Source organism: Mchenga conophoros, linkage group LG12 (genome assembly GCF_057382185.1).
Source record: "Mchenga conophoros isolate Kocher_MC1m ecotype Shallow Benthic linkage group LG12, M_conophoros_male_GT1.1, whole genome shotgun sequence".
Lineage (NCBI taxonomy): Eukaryota > Metazoa > Chordata > Actinopteri > Cichliformes > Cichlidae > Mchenga > Mchenga conophoros.
In genome coordinates this window covers 24921969-24941046 of record NC_140537.1, presented here as the reverse complement: position 1 = coordinate 24941046, position 19078 = coordinate 24921969, and the positions used below count along the sequence as shown (strand labels likewise).

Here is a 19078-nt window from a genome sequence, read left to right as displayed (position 1 = left end):
GTGGGAGGTCTCTCAGAAAGGCATTGCACGATAAGGAAGTCCACCTACAAAAGTAACTTAATTTGGTGTATAACCTCTTCAAATGGATCAATGATTTCATTTAAAAAAAAAAAAAAAAAAAAAAAAAAAAAAACAAACAAACAAAAACAAACAATAAAACCCCCTGTCGCCAAGTAAATATCTGCAAAGAAATCAAATTTCCTAAAAGTAGCATTAGAGTGCCCGGGATATGAATCACTGCCTGTAGTTGGAATATTTACAAAAAAAACCCCAAAAAACAGGATGGTGGGGCACCGCTGTAGCTAACTCAGTTGAGCAAGCAACCCATATGCCAAAGGGCTGCAAGGGGCCTGGGTTTCATTCAGCCCTGAACCATTTCCTGTGTCGAGATTTGCGAATTGAGCTTTTCACCTTGAGTTGAAGCGATAGCCTTTGTATCCAGGCAAGCACGTATGCACAACCGTAATTATAATGACACGAGTTCAAGATTCTAACCCCAAAAATGGGGTTTAGCCAGATTGCAGGTCATAACCTCACTGCTCCCAAGCTGCATCCTGATCTGAGCAGTCCCTCTTGCCACCCGTTCTCCTTGTCTCTTTCACTCCTATCATCCATCAAATTCATATCCCAGCTCTCACACCACAGGCTAGGACTGACTGAGTTTCCAGTCTGCTTAAGCTTCACAATGTTGAGGCTCCAAGAGTCCATCACGCCATGATTGTTAAAGCAGACTGGTCCATAGAAGAGAACTATTAAGTGCTGAAGGACAATAGAGCTGTTCTTCCCCTCTCTGTCACTCTCATTCTGGCATATAGATCATGGGAAGCCTACAGCAGTAATGAGGGCCTTTTGGTTTGGGTAATTAGTCAGAATTGGCAGGATGAAGCAACAAGAGACTGGCTGGGGCTAAGGGATGGCTGGGCCAGGAACTGGGAGTGGCACTGGCTGGGACTTGGATTGGCCGCGACTGTGTGATTCTGGGAGCTGGGATTTGGCCACTATAAGACAAATAAGCGACTGAGAGGGCACAGAGAGGATGTGAACTTGGCTCAGTGAAGGACTGAGGCAAGGATCCATAATGAAAGATCCAAACACTTGGATGGCAGCTACTGATCTGAAAAATGCTGAATATAATACAACAGGGCTGTGGTGCACTAAACTTAAAAGAGCCACTGTGTAGGGTAAAAAAAGAGTGATGTGAATAACAACACACTGTTGTGTTCTCTATTAAAGCAACCCCCACCCACTCCCCGCTCAGTCTCCCAACCCAGTCTCCCCCCAGCCTCACATTTCACACCAACAATTGTCTCCCAAGCCTTGATCAGTATGGACTACCATACTGCTCTCACTACAATGTCTTTGCCACACAGAAGTCACTTTATCAGAGTTCCAACGCACTGTCAGTCAAGGACAAGTTGTGGCAAGTAACTTTTCTTGTAGTTCTGCTTAAAAATAGCATTAAGCTGTTGGGGAAATCCACTTACTCCATTTCTTGTCAGTATTTAGATTGGAAAGTCATTAACTTTCTCATATTCTAGCTTAGCTAGACAAAAAAACAAAAAACCCACTAAACTAAACCATCTCTCACTGCTGGCTGTTGTTCAGCAAATAATAGTTACATCACAACTGCAGATAGACAAATTACACAGTTGTTCTGACCGTCTAAAGTGGTAATAACCAACAAACCAAAGCAACACCATCTAGTCAAAAACCTGTTTCTATAATAACAAGCAAAATCAGATGTGACGACCTAACTGTAAACTGAGACTACAGCAACAATGCATGTCTGAAGCATCACGCTGCACACAAGAGGCCGAGAAGGAAATCAGTGAGGACTTGTTTCTTCATAGTATGCTGCACGCAACACTGAACAGGAGGAAGGCTCCTTCATTGAGTAACAGGGTGCTGGTTAAGACACAGGCTAAGTAAAAGGGTACTTACACTCAATATTTATTGGGTTATTTATCCGAACCTCTAAACTAAAACTTTAGCACATGACTGTGTGTTTGTGTTTCTTACCGTTTTTTCTTGATTTTCTGGCTGAAAATCCGACTCAAAGGTCTGTTTCCGAAGAAGTTTGTGTAGGCCAGTTCGCTCTGAATACACACTCCAGCCATCCCCCTGGCATCTTCATGCATACACATAAGACAGAAAAGACACAAAAACACAAAAAAGGGCATTCATGGTTAACTAAAAGACCTCTGAACCAGTCTGGATAACAACACTGAAGCATTATGCAGTGCATGTGTGCAGTGAATATGAGAGTCTTTGTAGGAAACATGTAAACATAAGAATGTATCAGATAGGACACGCAGTCTTTTACCTTCTGGAGACGACGAGCCACGGCTGGGTGTAACTCTTTATGCAGTCTCTTACATGCGGATCTAGTTCCACTCTGTTAAGAGATAAGGATGAGGACAATGAGATATGCAGACACATGCAAGCAGCTGAAAACTTTGAATTCTTCTCCTGTCTTAATTTGGACTTCATGGTCACGTTGTGAATACTCTGAATAAGCAAAGATAACGTGCAGAAAGTTGTTTTACAATGAATTTGGGGAGACAGTCTAAATATTTATTTTATTACAAAACAATCTGCTAAACTTCTTTGGAAGATGAATAAAGGCTTGTTACCCACCTCTGAACATCAGTTTAATCAATATTTTAAGACATTCAGAGAAACCTGTCAGTAAAAAACGCTGTCCTTTTTGGCTTTTTGTGAGCTCTAGAAAACCATGTTAATTGACTCATAAATTATCCTCTTATTTAACAATCATTGGCCTGTAACATACCCATCCTCTGGGACAGAGTGTCGAATAGTGCGACACTCCTTTTCCACCTGCTCCACCTTCAGGTCATCATCAGGAAAGTCTCCAAATTCCTGCATCAGGGCAGAGTCTCCACTTTTTAACTGCGACATGAAGAATTCCTCCAGGTCCAAGGGCTCCACTGCATCATACGTCTGAGGCTGGAGAATTGAAGAATGATGGAGAAAATATTGGGATTGGGAAGATGGAAAAAAAAAGTGAGAATACATATCAGAAAAAAAAACAAACATTAAAATTAAATATCTAGAAAATACTGGCAACCACCAGTGCTATCCTACAAGACAAAGAGGACACTATGGAAGAAAGCAACAAATGAATAATAACTAATGATTACATGCAGAGTGATGTGTAAACTTATAGAGAGTCCTATTGCAGGAATACTGCAGTGTATCTAAACACTGGTTCACGGTTACCTGATCCAGCCCTAACTATAAGCTTTTACAAGAAGCAAAATGGAAAACCAAACACTTTTCATTTTACAGTTTATACAGCCATTTGTAAAATTCAGACACTACAGAGAAGAAAAAGGGAAGCATAACCAAACATGTTGAATCATGAATATTTTCTAATACCTCATACCTGTCTGAGAACAAAAGACACAGGGACTTACACAAGCGGAAACCGGAACAAGCTGGCATTCAGGCTGTTTGTGTGTGTGTGTGTGTGTTTTTTTAAATCCTATTTTTAGACAGAAACTGTAACTCCATCTCTACTACATCAGATCATCACAAAAGCAAAGCTGTAGTGGTTTCAAAGTACAATATAAATGGGTTGAAAGTTTCATATTTAAGCCTTTTAACAAATCTGTACTCTGACACAGATGAGCTTTTATAATCATTAGAAAGTGTACCAAAGGGGGGGGGGGGGGGGGGGGGGGGAAGCACAACTGATGAGATAGCGCACCACACATCCTTTTTTGTCGTGCATTGCTGACTGTGGTCGTTAAAAAAATAAACAAAAAAAAACAAAAAAGGAACCTGCATGGAGCAGGTGTCACTGCAGCAAACTGGGCAGACCTCCAATCTGATAATCATCAGGGGTTAGCTGAGGTAGGACAAAGGTTTAGAACCATATCCTATAATGGCTACATTTTCCAGACCAATTTTAAGCCTAGTCCCAGACGGAAAGCTTTTTTTTTTTTTTTTTTTTTTTTTAGTTTTTTAGTTTTGTTTTTGTTGTTGATGGAAATATTTTTAGTGACTGTGCTTAATCTGAGCCATGGAAATGGGCTAAATGTCATAATGAAAAATTACTAAAAAGAAAAAAAACCCAAAACTGATGAACAATAAAAGGAAGCCATTCTAAGAGTATGAATTTGAACAAGAACAGTCAGACATTTTTTAGAAGAATATTTCAGCTTTCAGTCACGCGGACTGTCCCATACAGGTAAAATACAGATAGCCTGTCAAAAACTGTGAGAGAAAGTGTGTCTTCAGGCAGACAGGAAACAGGGGGCCAAACCAGCTACTGGTATAGACAGTAAAAGATAACATGTATACACATAAGAGGTGGAAATACCTGCAGAAAAACATGAGTCACTGCTGTGCTTAACTTTTAAAAGCTGAGCAAATTCCATTTGCCTTCAGACATGTTTTTGCACATCAACCCACCCTAAGGGATATTTTTCCTCCACTAAGCAACGACGAGCATGTTGTTGCACACGGCCGATTATTAATGCTTAGCATGCAACACATGACAAAAGAATACACAGACAGCCAGAAGGAAGAACTATATCATTATTGTTTTAAATGAGAGGGCTCCGGTATAAAAAAAAAAACTAACTCCTCCTCTCTACAGAGGACAACCTCAGTAGTACCATTATAGTAGCAAACTTCATCTGACTCCATGTGCATTTCTCTGGCTGTATGCCTCAAAGTTCAAAGAATCATTGTAACATGGCCTCTTTTTCTTGTTTGGTATGGAGGCTAACAAAAACAAATGAATGCAAATCTATGCATGCCTCTGATCAGTGCCTGCTGCTCTGTGGAGTCATCAGAGGTGCCAGCAAGAATCCAGCTTTCCTTGCAAAGCCAACAGCCACCAGACGTTTTTGACAAACTTGATCACAGGTGCAATAATTGCAGTGAAAACCATGAACGGCTGGAAGATGTGACAAAACTCAGTGAAGAATGTGCACAAATGATTAAATAAGACAAGCTTTTTTAAAAACAAAAAAAACAAATAAAGCATTTTCATGTAAAAATGACCATTTTTAGAAGCACATTACTGCTGTCGATATACAGGAGGAACACAGAAAAAAGAAACAGATGTAAAGAACCCAAGAGAAAATAAAGCTACAGTAAACATGACAGAAGATATGTGAGCAAAATCTCACTCTAGTTTCACAAAAAGACTGAGCTCAAGCCGACATCGCAAACTTACCCTGCTGAAAACTGAACACCATAAAAAGGAAGTGTACAAAATGGCGCACTCCGGATATGGGGAACCTACACTGTGTACCTACTGGCGCTCAGTGCTTTTGAGTGAAACTAAGCCACAGTGCAATGCACAGAACCCCTTTAAAGTGGGCTTCATAGACCTAGAAGCTTAAAGAAAACCATCAGCATTAGCAAAAATAAATCAGAAGCCACAGAGTCAATGCTTTAATTGGAGCCTGACTGTTTAGAGACCCACAAAACGTTTAGACATCAGTTTTAGACATTACAGTTCTCAGCTGAAAGGGACAAAACCACAAAACACTGAAGGAAGTGACATCAGCAAGGCGTCCCTCCATCAACTGGTGTTTCAACAGACAGGAACAGAAACTAGAGATACATACATGTGCATGCCACACACACACACACACACACACACACACACACACACACACACACACACACACACACACACACACACACACACACACACACACACACACACACACACACACACACACACACACACACACACACACACTGCAAGCTTTTAAATTTGTTAATGTCTCTGACCAGGCAACAGTTTCAACTCAGGTTCAGTCAATATTAACGTAGTGATCCGCATAACAACTGCAGCAACAAGCACCCCTCCCTCATCCCTTTGCTAGACGGGACTGCTGAATAATGTAAAACTATCATCCCAGAGATTATGGTATTAAAAATCCTCTCCCGCATCCCAAATCCGGACATATTGAAGATTTGCCTGGATAAGCTGCAAGGTAGGCAGCGCCCATCCAGTGCCTGTCAGTATCCAAGGCACTGACCCATTTCTCAAGCAGGTTACAGATTAACCATGCTGCATGCTACAAGCCGGGTCAGGACAGCTGGCTCAAGTACTTCTCCTCAAGACCTGTCAGCCAGAAAGCTCAAGAATCATTACTAAAATAAAAATAAAAAATTTTTTAAAAAAAAAAACAGCCCAAAAAAACATTATTTAAGGGTTTAAGCTCTGTCACTCAAACACAAATATATGTCACAAAACTTAACAACTGCAAGCTTTAGAGAATTTTACATGAGAGAAATGTAGGGCGACACAGAAGAAAAGATGCGAGGAAAAGACAGAAATAGACGAAAAGCGAGAAGACTGAGAGCAGAACATATAAAGCTGGGAGGCAGAGACAGAGGTTCAGAGGGTACTACAGAGAGTGCAGCGGGAGCAAATCCCCGCAAAGGATTACTGTGCATCATTCTGTCTGTAGGCATTGGAGGGCAGGGATCGTTCTCTGTCACGCTTCAAATGAGGAGAGTAGAAAACAACCTGCCATAATGACTTTCAAGTCTTTTCAGTATGTGCTACATTTTTCAACGCATGTTAAGCCAAAGAGCAGCGTCAGGCCGGTGTAAACGGCTATGCAGGCAGCTCTTTGCAAAAGCAGCAGCTCATGCTGTAGAAGAACTGTTTCAGGATTCAAAGCATAATCTTCAAGGTGAGACACCACACCGAGTCAGACAGTCCCAGAGCTAATGACAGCAAAGGCAGGATGTGAAAATGATACACTTATAACTCTCCAGTGGTATAAGCAGAATCACTAAAGCAGCATAAGAGGAAGCCACTCCACTGATGTTTTAGTCACAGCATGATTTTTCCCCCACTTCAACTAGGATTTCATCACTACTGCTCTGGTACAAGGGAAGTAATAATATATAGATGTAATATTACAGCACACTTAACATGTTACGCATTTGAATAAGGAAATATAAGCATAACTGGGAAAAAATACTTAAAAAAAAAAGTTCATATTGCTAACATTCCTTTCCTGAGATCTGCCTCCAGTTCAAATCTGGATGATATGACAATTTCCTGCTGAATAAAACAAAAGACTAAACTCCAAAAGCAAAAGAATTCTTTTAACAGAAGGAAACTCACCACAGTAAGCCACACTGTGGCCGAAGCGTTCGAGTTGGTTCGGCTGTGATGCAAGCCATGGTTCCCACCAAAGTGTTTCCTGATCTCTGCAGAAGAGTGCCTGAAACAAAATGTTAGAAAACACAGATTTATAAGGTTTTGTGTTCATGAGCCAGAGTATCATATTTGTGTGCTGTTTTAAAGGGAATGTTTGCTTTAAAACAAGCATTAAAAACTCTACAACCTCATCTTTTGTGTATAATTCCAACCACATGCACACATAGTGTATCTTAATGACAGATGCAACAGCACCAATTCCGCAATTGTTCTTAGTCGAATCGGCCAGCCATGGTGTTCCTATTCAACTATTGTTCACTCTCTACAGAAGCCCACCGCTGCTGGCTGTGTAGAGGCTTTGTCATGCTTGCGTTGAATGATATGGTGTCCCGCTGTAAGGGTCAGAGCAAGCAGGAAATCAACATGACACAAGAATGGAGTACTATTCAAATATGTTGGGTAGATGGTGTTTGTGTTTGCCTGTAGCTTTTACCAATAAGAAGGGAGAACAGTGCCCTGATTTTCTGCACACATTCCATCTCCATGATACGGCCACTAATACACTAGTTACTTATTTCTAATTAATCCACCATATCACTGGAGCCCCACCCAAATCTGCGCAACAGCAGCTCAGTAACAAAACCCCAGTCTGTGTATGTATGTGTAAGTATATGTCATTTTGAGTTTTCTCGTGTGCGTCTTCTGTTAAATTTACTCCATTTTCTGTGTATTGTTGCATATGCAAGCGTCAGAAAGAGTTTATTGTAACGCTGACGCACAGGGAAGCGTTAGAGGGCAAAGACTTGAGCAAATGGGTCACATTCCCGACTGCTTCGCCTGTGGTCAGTCTCACGGGTTCAGTAAGTCCCCTTGGCCATTGTTACAACATCGCTGTTACTAATTATCACCGCAAACTAATAACAAATGCTGTAAAGGAATGCCAGTATGTCAAAACCACTGAAGCTACAGAATCATGGAGCATGCACAATCTGATGAGCACTTTCATGGAAATTTCGAAAAAGAATTACAAAACAAGTACAATTTTCAAAGCTTAAAAACAAACTGGCATAATATGAATACTAACAACATGACACACAGTATTGTGCAAGGCTTGAGCCAAGCCCCATTTCTTTATATTTCCTCAGAAAATGTGAAATGGGTGCACTGAAACACATAAACATGCATGTAAATACAGTACATCAGGCAAAATCAGAGCTTGCACAGTTCTAATAAGCTTAAAAATCAATACATGGCATGAAAACCTTTATTCAATAATGTTGATGTCCTGGCACTGGGGAGGACGATCCATGACTGATGATGTTCTATTGTGTATTTTTCTATCCATGTATGCTTTTACTATACTGGCAATGCGTTTCATTGTAATCAAAAATGAAGTTGTTGCCAATCATATACTTTCAAGATGGCATTACATGATGGATCAAAATCTGATGGTACTTTTCTGTGTTCATAATTCCACCCCCAACACCATGGCTAAAAAGCAACTCTAAACCATGACAGAGGCATCTCTCAGGCCCTCTTTGAGATCTTTACTAGATTTTTTCCCCATTACCTAAAGGAATGACTTTCAGATACTGTTCATCTGCTGCAGCTATTGTCCCCTAGGCCTGCCACTTCTTCTTTTGTCCTCCACTTGTCCAGTTTCCCCAAATATTTTAAGGAGGCGATGCACAATATGCCAAGCAACGCAAAAACCAAATTAATTTGTGATTCATGTGGTTCACTGGTTCATCCCCTTTCCCCCTATCACCATCCCTCTGAAAATCATCAGGTAGAAGAACTAGACTAAAAATTACTGCAAAACCAGACAATGTCCAACAAAAAAAAAACAAAAAAAAAAAAACTTGGACAGCCTGGAAAACTATTGCTCAAGATCGCTTTAAAAGTTCCAAGAAAGTCTGGCTGCTTGGAAATAAGAGGCGGATTAAGACTTTTGAACTGTACTGAGCTAACAACATGACATACTATTATTATGAATGTGTTTACTATACTTGAGCGAGCCTGTTTCAGTCATGCTGTTTATAACACGTTCTCCTCCCCCTCTAAAGCACATAATATGCTGAGTCAATAAAATAACTGAATGCCAGAAAAGGTCATGGCATGGGTGGGAAAACAGTATACACAATTTACACAAAGGCCAAAGTCCAGCACTGCAGCAGCATTTTTATTTAAAGCCATAGCTAGCTGCTCACGGCCATTAAAACAGAGTTTTAAGAAAGTAGTGCTGCACAATAAGTAAAAAGAATTAATTGTGTACATTAAAAAACAAACACATATTGCAGCAATATGCTTGTAAAATAATCACACGAGCCAGATTAGAGGACACACACCCACACGAACAGGTACAGCTGATCAATTGACCAGATTAGCAACAGCAACACCAATGCAATGCAAAAAAAAGCTTTGCATTCATGGTTTAAAATATATTTTAACCACTATGCAAGTCAAAATACAGCTGCGGCCTGATTATAGTCTACAAAGTTACACACACATATCATAAAAACGCTCACACCTCATGTCTGCTCAGTATACGCACACAATCATATGGCGGTATCTAGTGAACAAGTGTAGAGCAGTATGTTTGTCCCTCGCAAGATAACACGGTGGACACTGGTTGTGGAGGACTCTCGCATACACACCTTTACCCTGTACCTCCATATCAATAAACTAATCTCTGTTCGCTCTCCTTAAAGGGAATGTGCCAGGTTACAGTTTTAGTATGTAATATGTCAGAACTGCATACACAGATGAGGTTTAAAAGGGGCTGCAGTATAATAAGCTTTAAAAAAAAAAAAATCTATTTGTGGAGACCTAAGTGACACACACACAAAAAGAAATCACCCACCTCAAATGCCTCTTCTTCTGTCATGTTGTCTCTTTGAAATCAGAATAAGCCACTGTTGAGATTTTCATGACAAAACTAATAAAAAAATCCAATAAGGCTGAGGCTTTTTTGTCCAAAAGCAGATTGTCTGGTGGGTGTATTGAGTTTATACCCAAGACGATATAAACTCTGTAATAACCCTTCTCATTACATGAGACTTTATAAAGACATGCCCTTAACCACTCTAACTTGTGCCATTTCTACATATCTTCCATTGGTACTTTCTAGCTCATACAACCTAATAACACATACTGTACATAAAGTATAGCTAATATATGCACATGGGTCCATGTGCTACTACGCATTCACTGATACAGATTAAATGCCCGTCTATAAAAAGACAAGGCAAGTAAAACAGTATTCAGATCCAAGCAGGCATTTTTTTTTACCACTACACAAACAGCTTGACACAGCAGACAGCATCTGTGTCTCTCTTCAGCGGTGATGGGTCTTGGCATCCTTTGCTACATAAAACCAAAGCTGCTTTTGTTAGGAAAGATAAAAACAGAGCTTTGGTCACTTAAGCAAAATAACACCAAAAACAGCTTGCATCACTGATCTAGCAAAAACTGGTATCTGATTGTGGTTTTAGTAAGACATCATAAAGACACAATTCCTGGAAAAAGGAATTGCTTCTTGTGGATCAATCCAGAGACAAAACTTTATAAAGGGACAAATATTTGATTTTAAGCAATACTTGCCACTACTGGAAGCACTGCAAAGTTCATAAACAGGGTTGAATAAAAGTCAAGACTCTAAGAGCAAAAAAATGTTCACTGTAGGACCTTTCATCAAATCTATCAGATCCTGCTGAGTAAAGAAAAGTACTGAAATAGCTTTGGTTTAAACCAGCTTCTCATACAGAACTGCAAGCCTGAGATCTCTGAGAATACCAACAGTGGTGCTGCCAACTTCCACTGTGCTCTTATGTCTTGCCCTAAAAAAGTAACCAGACACTAGATCATCTTTAGACACTTTGTTACTAGCAGCCTATATCAATATGGTGTGCACTGTACTCTTAAAAAGAATTGAGGAAACCAGACAATTGGAGGACAACTGTGGCAGACATAAAACTGCAACAGATGAACAGTATCTAAAAGTCATGTCTTTAACAGGACTCAGACTATATCTGATGAAGCTGATGCGCCATCAGAAATAGTCTCAGTGGAAAAGTAGCTGACAATCAGTGACAGGTTTTTATAAAGTTTTGAATGCATAATAATGACTTTTGGTTAGAGTCATTGTCAGTATGTACAGAGAAGGTGAGGAAACAAGTAGATTCTAAGTGTCTACAGCCATCTGTAAAACAGTGCAGACTCTGTCATGGTTTGTGCATTTCAGCTAATGGTGTGAGATCTTGTCAAAATTATTGGAATTATGAACTAAGAAAAGCACCATCAGATTTGATCCACCGTGCAATACCAACAGGGAAGTATCTGAGTGGCAACAGCTTAATTATGATACCAATGTAGGTTGCCAAATTAGTGTGGAAGAGCGAAAATGTCTGCATATTGTGTGCTTGTGTTTTATGTTGATGTGATTGTTTTCATGTGGTGTGTACAAATGTCTGACTTCCACTGCAAGCCAATTTCCCCATAGGGAAATCGATCAGAGCTCAAACCTCAACATTACTGAAGCAGCGATGATGACTGGGAACGGAACAACAGGCAGCAAAGATGTTCATACCAAATATTGACTTTCCAAGTTCTTAGAATTGTACAATATGTTTATTTGCAGATGTTTTAATAAACCTCTGCACCCATTTCCCTAGTAAAGTTTAAAGAACTAAAGGCTGATTCAAGACCTTTCCACATTACTGTATATACCTACTTTTAACCTTAGCTAGATCCTTACAATACATTTTCATTCACCTACTCACACAAACTCTCAGCCACCACCATCATGTAAGGTGCCTGGCTCCTACTGGGGTGAATTTGTGGATGCCAGGAATCAAAAGCATCCAAAAGACTCCAATGTTTAAGCATTCACCATTTCCTATTTAATCCAATCTTGGAGACATCACGCACCTACAGTGGTGTGAAAAAGTGTTTGCCCCCTTCCTGATTTCCTCTTTTTTGTATATTTGTCACTTTTAAATGTTTCAGATCATCAAACAATACATGGGCCTGTGTGAAAAAAGTGATTGCCCCCTAAACCTAATAGCTGGTTGGGCCACCCTTAACAACAACAACAACAACAACAACTGCAATCAAGCATTTGCAATAACTGGAGGAAATTTAGCCCACTCATCTTTGCAGAATTGTTGTAATTCAGCCACACTGGAAGGTTTTCGAGCATGGACTGCCTTTTTATGGTCATGCCACAGCATCTCAATCAGATTCAGGTCAGAACTGACCTAGGCCACTCTAAAGTCTTGTTTTTTTTAAGCTGTTCAGAGGTGGACTTGGTGGTTTGTTTTGGATCATTGTCCTGCTGCAGAACCCAAGTGCACTTCAGCTTGAGTTTACAAACACATGGCCAGATATTCTCCTTCAGGATGTTTTGGTAGACAGCAGAATTCAGCAAGTCTTCCATGTACTGACGCAGCAACACAGCCCGAGACCATCACACTACCAGCACCATAGTTTACTTTTGGTATGATGTTCCTTTCCTCAAACCTTCCAAAAAGTTCTTTTTTTTTGTCAAATGTGAAACAAGCCTTTGTGTTCTTTTTTGCTCAGCAATGTTTTGTGTCTTGGAACTCTGCCATGGATGCCATTTCCATAGTCCCTCTCTTTTTCTTTTTCTTTTTTAAAATCGTGGAACTATGAACTCTGACCTTAACTGAGACATGTGACGCCTGCGGTTCTTTAATGTCATTCTGGGTTCTTTTGCAACCTCCTGGATGAGTCGTCGTGGGGTTAGGGTTAGGGAGTAATTTTGGTAGGCCGGTCACTCCTGGAAAAAGCTTCACCACTCTTCCAAGTTTTCTCCATTTGTGTATAATGGCGCTCACTTTGGTTCAATTGAGTCTCAAAGTTTTAGAAACTGATTTGTAACCCTTTCCAGACTGACAGAGAGTGACTTTGTTTCTCAGGTCTTTCTTCAGATCGTGGCATGATGTGTTGCTTTTCAAGATCTTTTAGCCTGCTTCACTTTGTCAGACAGGTTCTCTTTAAGCGATTTCTTGATTCAGCAGGTCCACCAGTAATCAGGCCCGAGTGTGTTTAGGGAAACTCAGCCTTACAAAAATGTGGTTAATCAAATTCATTATTTAACAAGAGAAGCAGTTACTTTTTCACACAAGACCAGGTAGGTTTGGTTAACTTTTCTCCCTTAATTAAGTTTAAAAACTGCATTTTGTACAACTCAATTTCAGTTCAATTCAATTATATTTACATAGTGAGTGAGAAAGGTGACTGAAGAAGAAACACTCATGCATCATGGGAATTCCCCAGGAGCCTACGCCTATTGCAGCATAACTAAGGGAGGATCCAGCCCCAGCTATATGCTTTATCAAAAAGGAGAGAGTGTTTTTGATAAGCCTGATCTTAAAAGTAGAGACGGTGTCTGTGTCCCAAATCCAAAGTGGAAGCTGCATGGTTCCACAGATGATCTGAAACATGCAAGTATAACAAATATGCAAAACACTAAGAAATCAGAAAGGGGGCTAATACTTTTTCACGACTGCTAATTTTGTCATCATTTTTGCATAATTTTTGTCAACTCTGGGGTCATAAACCTCCTTTATTCTACATTTCATTGTGTAATTATAAGCAGAAATGAAATAGAAAGCATTTGAGGTGCAATGCAGTACAAAAAGCAGCAAAAAAGCAAGGTGGCAACTTAAAAAAATAATATAAAATATATATTTTTTTAAAAATCTAAAAGTAACTTGTGATTTCACCATTATATTGCCTGAATTACTGTATATATATTCAGTTTTACAGTAACCAGGTTACCACAGTGCATATGAAAACATTGTTTGAGTTTCTATGTAACTTAATATCTTTGAGTAACCTTATTGTGTGTGTTTGTAGTGTTACTGACGGACACATAAAACATGCTTATAGGGTTTTTAGATCACGCTAAACCTCAATTAAAACTTCTCATAAATTCTCCTTTTGGGGACATGACATTTGAATCACTATTAAGAAAACATTTTCCTAGCTGAACACAAAGCCTGAAGACAATCATTAAAAGTAGTTTTCTTTGCCTTTTTCCTCCCCAAGTGATGATTTTAGAAAATTTAATCAACACTGATGAGGACGGCACTATCAAAACAGCTGCTCCCCGGGAGTCAGTATGAAGCCACTGTTGAACTGCTGATGAGAGATCAGGCTCAGTGCTAAGACACAACAAGCCTCACACTATAATCATGTTATTTGTTAGTAAAAGGGCTTAAAATGCCTCACAAGTCATACTGTGCAGACAAAATGCTGCAATTACAATAAAACCCTAGCTTAGCATCATTAATCAGCTTTGATATTTTTCAATTATAAACACAGTTGATTAGTTCATACCTTATTAGACAAAAAAAAAAAATTGGTGAATGATAACATGCTTGAATAATTAGACATTTACAGTCTGTAAGACTTCCCTAATGGATCAGCTGTTACGATATTGTCAGCATTATTTTCACTGTCATACTATGACAATGACATTGTTCTTAAGAAAAAATAAGATTCTCCTTTTCAAAGACACTGAGACTGGACAGCAAGGCTAAATATCTTATCATTTATCAGACATAAATAATTTTTGTTGAAGCTGCTTTGTGGGTTAAATATATACACAAGATGTCAGGTACGCCCCTCATTGGTCAGTAAACAATGGGTTACTTTTATCAGGTGACACCCCTCATTGGTCAGTAAACAATGGGTTACTTTTATCAGGTGACACAGGGGAACTGGTGGTGGTCAGAGGGCCCGGTGGCGCCTGTGTCCGGCAGCCTCGCCTCTGTCAGTGCGCCCCAGGGCAGCTGTGGCTACAATGTAGCTTGCTATCGCCAGTGTGTGAATGTGTGTGTGAATGGGTGGATGACTGAATGTAGTGTAAAGCACTTTGGGGTCCTATGGACTAGAAAAGCGCTATACAAATGCAGGCCATTTACCATTTACCATTTACCAATTATAGAGTACTGTAAAAAGTCTCGGGCTGCCCCTGTTTTCCTTATATTTAGCTTCCAAGGAACCAGACTTTCTTGCAGTTTTTTTAAATGGTCTTGAAAAATAGCTCTCTAGGCTTTCTGAAGGTCTTTTAAACCTTTTCTTTGGACATTATCTGCTTTTTCAACAGTTTTCAATCTATTTCTTTTATCTGAACATTTTTAGCAGAAAGTTTTATTTGTTGACCCACTTAACACTGATGTATGAATCATTCGAACATACGTACCTAACTCAAGAGACCTTAAGTTGTGCCTACACATAATAGACAACTTAGGAAAGACTCAATTTTAAATTGTATCTTTTGGGTACTTTATTACTCAGTCTGTCAGAAAAACACCAAATCTTTCCCAGTTCTTTAGTTGAATCTCTCAAAAGCACAATAGAAGAAGCTTTTAAAACTATTTACAGCAGATAATGACTTTCAAATACTGTTTAAGTCCTTGAGTAATAGGAAATAAAATTCAGCAGTCAAGAAGTCATTCTTCAGCAAGGGAAACAAGGAGAAAAGGCCAAGTGATGACTCTAAGTTTTAAAGTTGTGGTTCAAATGGTCAACGTGCACAATATGTACAACAGTGCCTGTAAAACATGGTGGAGGCTCTGTCATGATTTGGCGCCGAATTTCAGTCGGTGTTAGAGATCTTGTCAAAATGGATGGAATTATGAACACAGAAAAGCACCACCAGATTTTGATTCACTATGCAGTACCATCTAGGAAGCATCTGATTGGTGACAGCTTAATTTATCAGCTTTGACAATAATACCAAACAAATAGAAAACTCTGAGTCACGGATTGGCCTCCCCAGAGCCTAGAGCTCAGCATTATTGAAGCAGTGTGTTATTATCTTGACAAAGAACAGAATAAGAGACAACATCCAAAGAAGAGCTACGAATGTCCTTCAAGAAGCCTGAAGAACTTTTCCCGAAGACTGCTAAACAAAATGGCAAGAAAGCTTGCTAAAGTAAGTTCAGGCTGTGTTGAAGAATAAAGGTGGACATACTAAATATTGACTTGTTAAGCTTAAGCTTAAACAAATTACTGTCCCAATTTTCCTAGCAAAATGAGGCTTGGCTCAAGACTTTTGTATAGTTATATTAGATCATGCTGGGGGAGAATTTCCTTATCTGTGGGCACAACAGTTGTGTAATTCTTGTGCAGTTCTGAGGTCCAGTCTTTGAAGGGAACCCTCACAAGCATAGGGAGAACATTCAAACTCCACACAGGACAGGTGGTGGAAACCCAGGACCTTCTTGCTGTGAGGAAATACTGTTAATCCCCACACCACACCTACTTGTAGAGCAAGAACCCTTTACCCCAAAGAAGTAGGCCCCTTTTTGTTATGTCATACATTGCAGGTCTCCACTTGCCATGTGTGCATATGGTGTATTCCTTCCAGCTTTTTAGAAATCAATACCCAAGTGTTTCTCAGACAGAGTCTGCTTCTACCCCCTTCCTCACAGCAACATCTCTGATCAATAAGCCCCAGAGATGGCAAATTTGATTACTCCCACCAAGCATAAAATTATCTATATTAGCAAGACATAGGTAGATCCTTGAACCTTTAAAACCCTTTCCCTCCTCTCAGTGTTTTTCCTTAATCTGAGCAGGGGAGGAAACACAGGAAAACAGACAGAAGTGTGGTATAAATGACAAGAGCAGGAAAGCAGACCAAAGGGATGCCCCCAGTGTGCATCTCATACTATCATATGTCTCCAGACTTAATGGGCCTTAGTGCTATCAGCACAATCACGACTCAGCTTCCTGTCAAAGGGAGGCACGCACAAACACAGCAGTCATTTAGCAAGGCTCAGGTCACAGGCAGGCTCAAAGCATGAAAAACTGGCTGTAAGGAATTATAATTTCCAGCTTAGTCTGACTGCTTTATCTGCACACATTTAGCCAAAGTTTGTAGGAAACTGCTTTTTTTTGACACTCCACTGGCTCATAACTCAGTGGCCCACCAACAGACAGGCAGGTTCACAGATGTCATTAGCGAAAAAACCCAGAGGAAATCAGATGAAATTCAATCTAGATCCCCCCTCCTCGCTGAAGCGTATTGAAAGACAGAGGCCCAGCATCTACAGCTGTCCTCACACCTGTTACCATATGCTCTTCAGTCCAATCACATTCAATCTCGGAATATTAAATGTCCAGCAGCTACCTAGAGTCTACGCAAAAAAACTGGACACTCAGCTCATGTTATATTTTTGACTGACATATTTTCACTGCAGTTTTCCATTCCTCTTTTTTTTTTTTAATATGCTTATGAAGAAACACACATTTCCTGATTTTAAACTGCCATTAGCAAAAAAGTGAAGTAAAACCAGTGAGTGACTTAGTGTCCCAGGTCGCAGGATTTCCTTCGCACTCCATCCTGATAAGAGGTGCCAAGGAAGGAAGTCTTCATAATTAATATATAAAATACAAGTAACATACAAGAAGAACTCAGTAAATATGGATTTGATTTGTTGACATGGAAAATAACAGGTCTTACAGCTTACTAGTGCACAGACAGCATAGATCAGGTTCATCTTGTGACAACTGTTCCTCTTTGTTCATGTGAGCTGCTTATGTATGGACTATGTTGCCTTGCATGGCTCTCTAGGTTTTTCCCCCTTTCACATCTGACTTTAGCTTGCACTTTTTCAAACAAGTGCATTTGAACTTTAATTTCTCCAACAATTGTCCAAACAACGTTAAGTATCATGGTAGCCACAATGAGTGCAGTAGTTTGTACTCATTATCAGATTTCAAAACCAACTCAGTTAGCAGCCAGTGTAACTCATAGATTTGTGTTAAATCTTCATCAGTGTTTTCAGCATTTACTTGCCATCCACTCAAAAGCATTTCCCCCTCACCATGCATTTTCCACCATTATCAATTTCCGTGATCGACTTTGCTGTTCTCTTTTTCACTTGCATCGAGCACCTGTTTAGTCTTTATACTGACATCAGCACAAACTCAATCCCAGCCAGCCCCCCCCCCCCTCCCCTTAACTACAAGCACTTGAAAGCAAACATAACAACAGATATTTAAAGTATCTGCATCAGTGCCTTCAGTCTCGACAACAATAAGATTCTTTCAGGAGGATACAACCCTTAAGTATAATATGGGTTATAAATCAATGTGGTTCTCATGTCACATTGAATAGCAGCAGAATATCCAAAATCTAATCACAGTGAGTGTTAATCTATTCCATCGTTGCTCTTTTACTATGAAAAGGTGCTACAGTACAGCAGCCACTAATCAGTGCCTCTCTGCTGGCTCATCAGTAGATTCAGGCTGTGACCCAAGATCTCTCACATCCCTTAGCAGCTGAGCTCAGCTCTGCTCAGCACATCACATCACAGCAAGTCGTCATGATTCTTCCAGGCTATTAAAAACAAGAACATGGATTTTCTTGACTAAGTGATTTGTCAATCGACAGTATCAAACATTTGGTGTAACCAGTGTGCTCATCTTTCACAAACTATGGCTACTACTATATGGCTCTTTAAGCGTTACACATATGAAAACTTCTAAAAGCTGTATATGACCAAAAAAAAACAAAAAACCTTTTCAGGGTTAAACTGATCCACACAAACTGACCTCCTCTACCATTTCAAAGGAGGCCCTACAGAACCTTATAAATATATTCCATCACAGTAGATAAATAGTGTATTTTTGTTAAATGACCCTACTGCACAGGAGGCATGGTACACAATAGGCTTCCATGTACATACTTCCTCCACACCTGCTCAAGTGTCACAGCAGGAACTATGACCACATCCCTAGTCATTTATACAAGCTCTATGAGCTAGTCAGCCCTCCAAAAATACAGGAAATGGTCACATTAGTAACAGTAGATATATATAATCAGCATCCTCACGAGGAGGAAGTGACATAAATAATGTGCAAATCGTTTAG

General features: G+C 39.8%; 1 protein-coding gene across 3 annotated transcripts in view; it reads right to left on the bottom strand.

The window, feature by feature from the left end:
- Nucleotides 1-19078, bottom strand: part of dock8 (dedicator of cytokinesis 8) — a 55332-nt gene that overhangs the window by 35550 nt on the left and 704 nt on the right. For all 3 annotated transcript variants that reach the window (XM_085294735.1, XM_085294734.1, XM_085294733.1), the window contains exons 2-5: nucleotides 7130-7229; nucleotides 2792-2967; nucleotides 2324-2395; nucleotides 2020-2128 (exon numbers count right to left, since the gene is read on the bottom strand). In XM_085294735.1, coding sequence (XP_085150861.1) covers nucleotides 2020-2128; nucleotides 2324-2395; nucleotides 2792-2967; nucleotides 7130-7229 — 457 coding nt within the window. The remainder of the gene's footprint in view (nucleotides 1-2019; nucleotides 2129-2323; nucleotides 2396-2791; nucleotides 2968-7129; nucleotides 7230-19078) is intronic.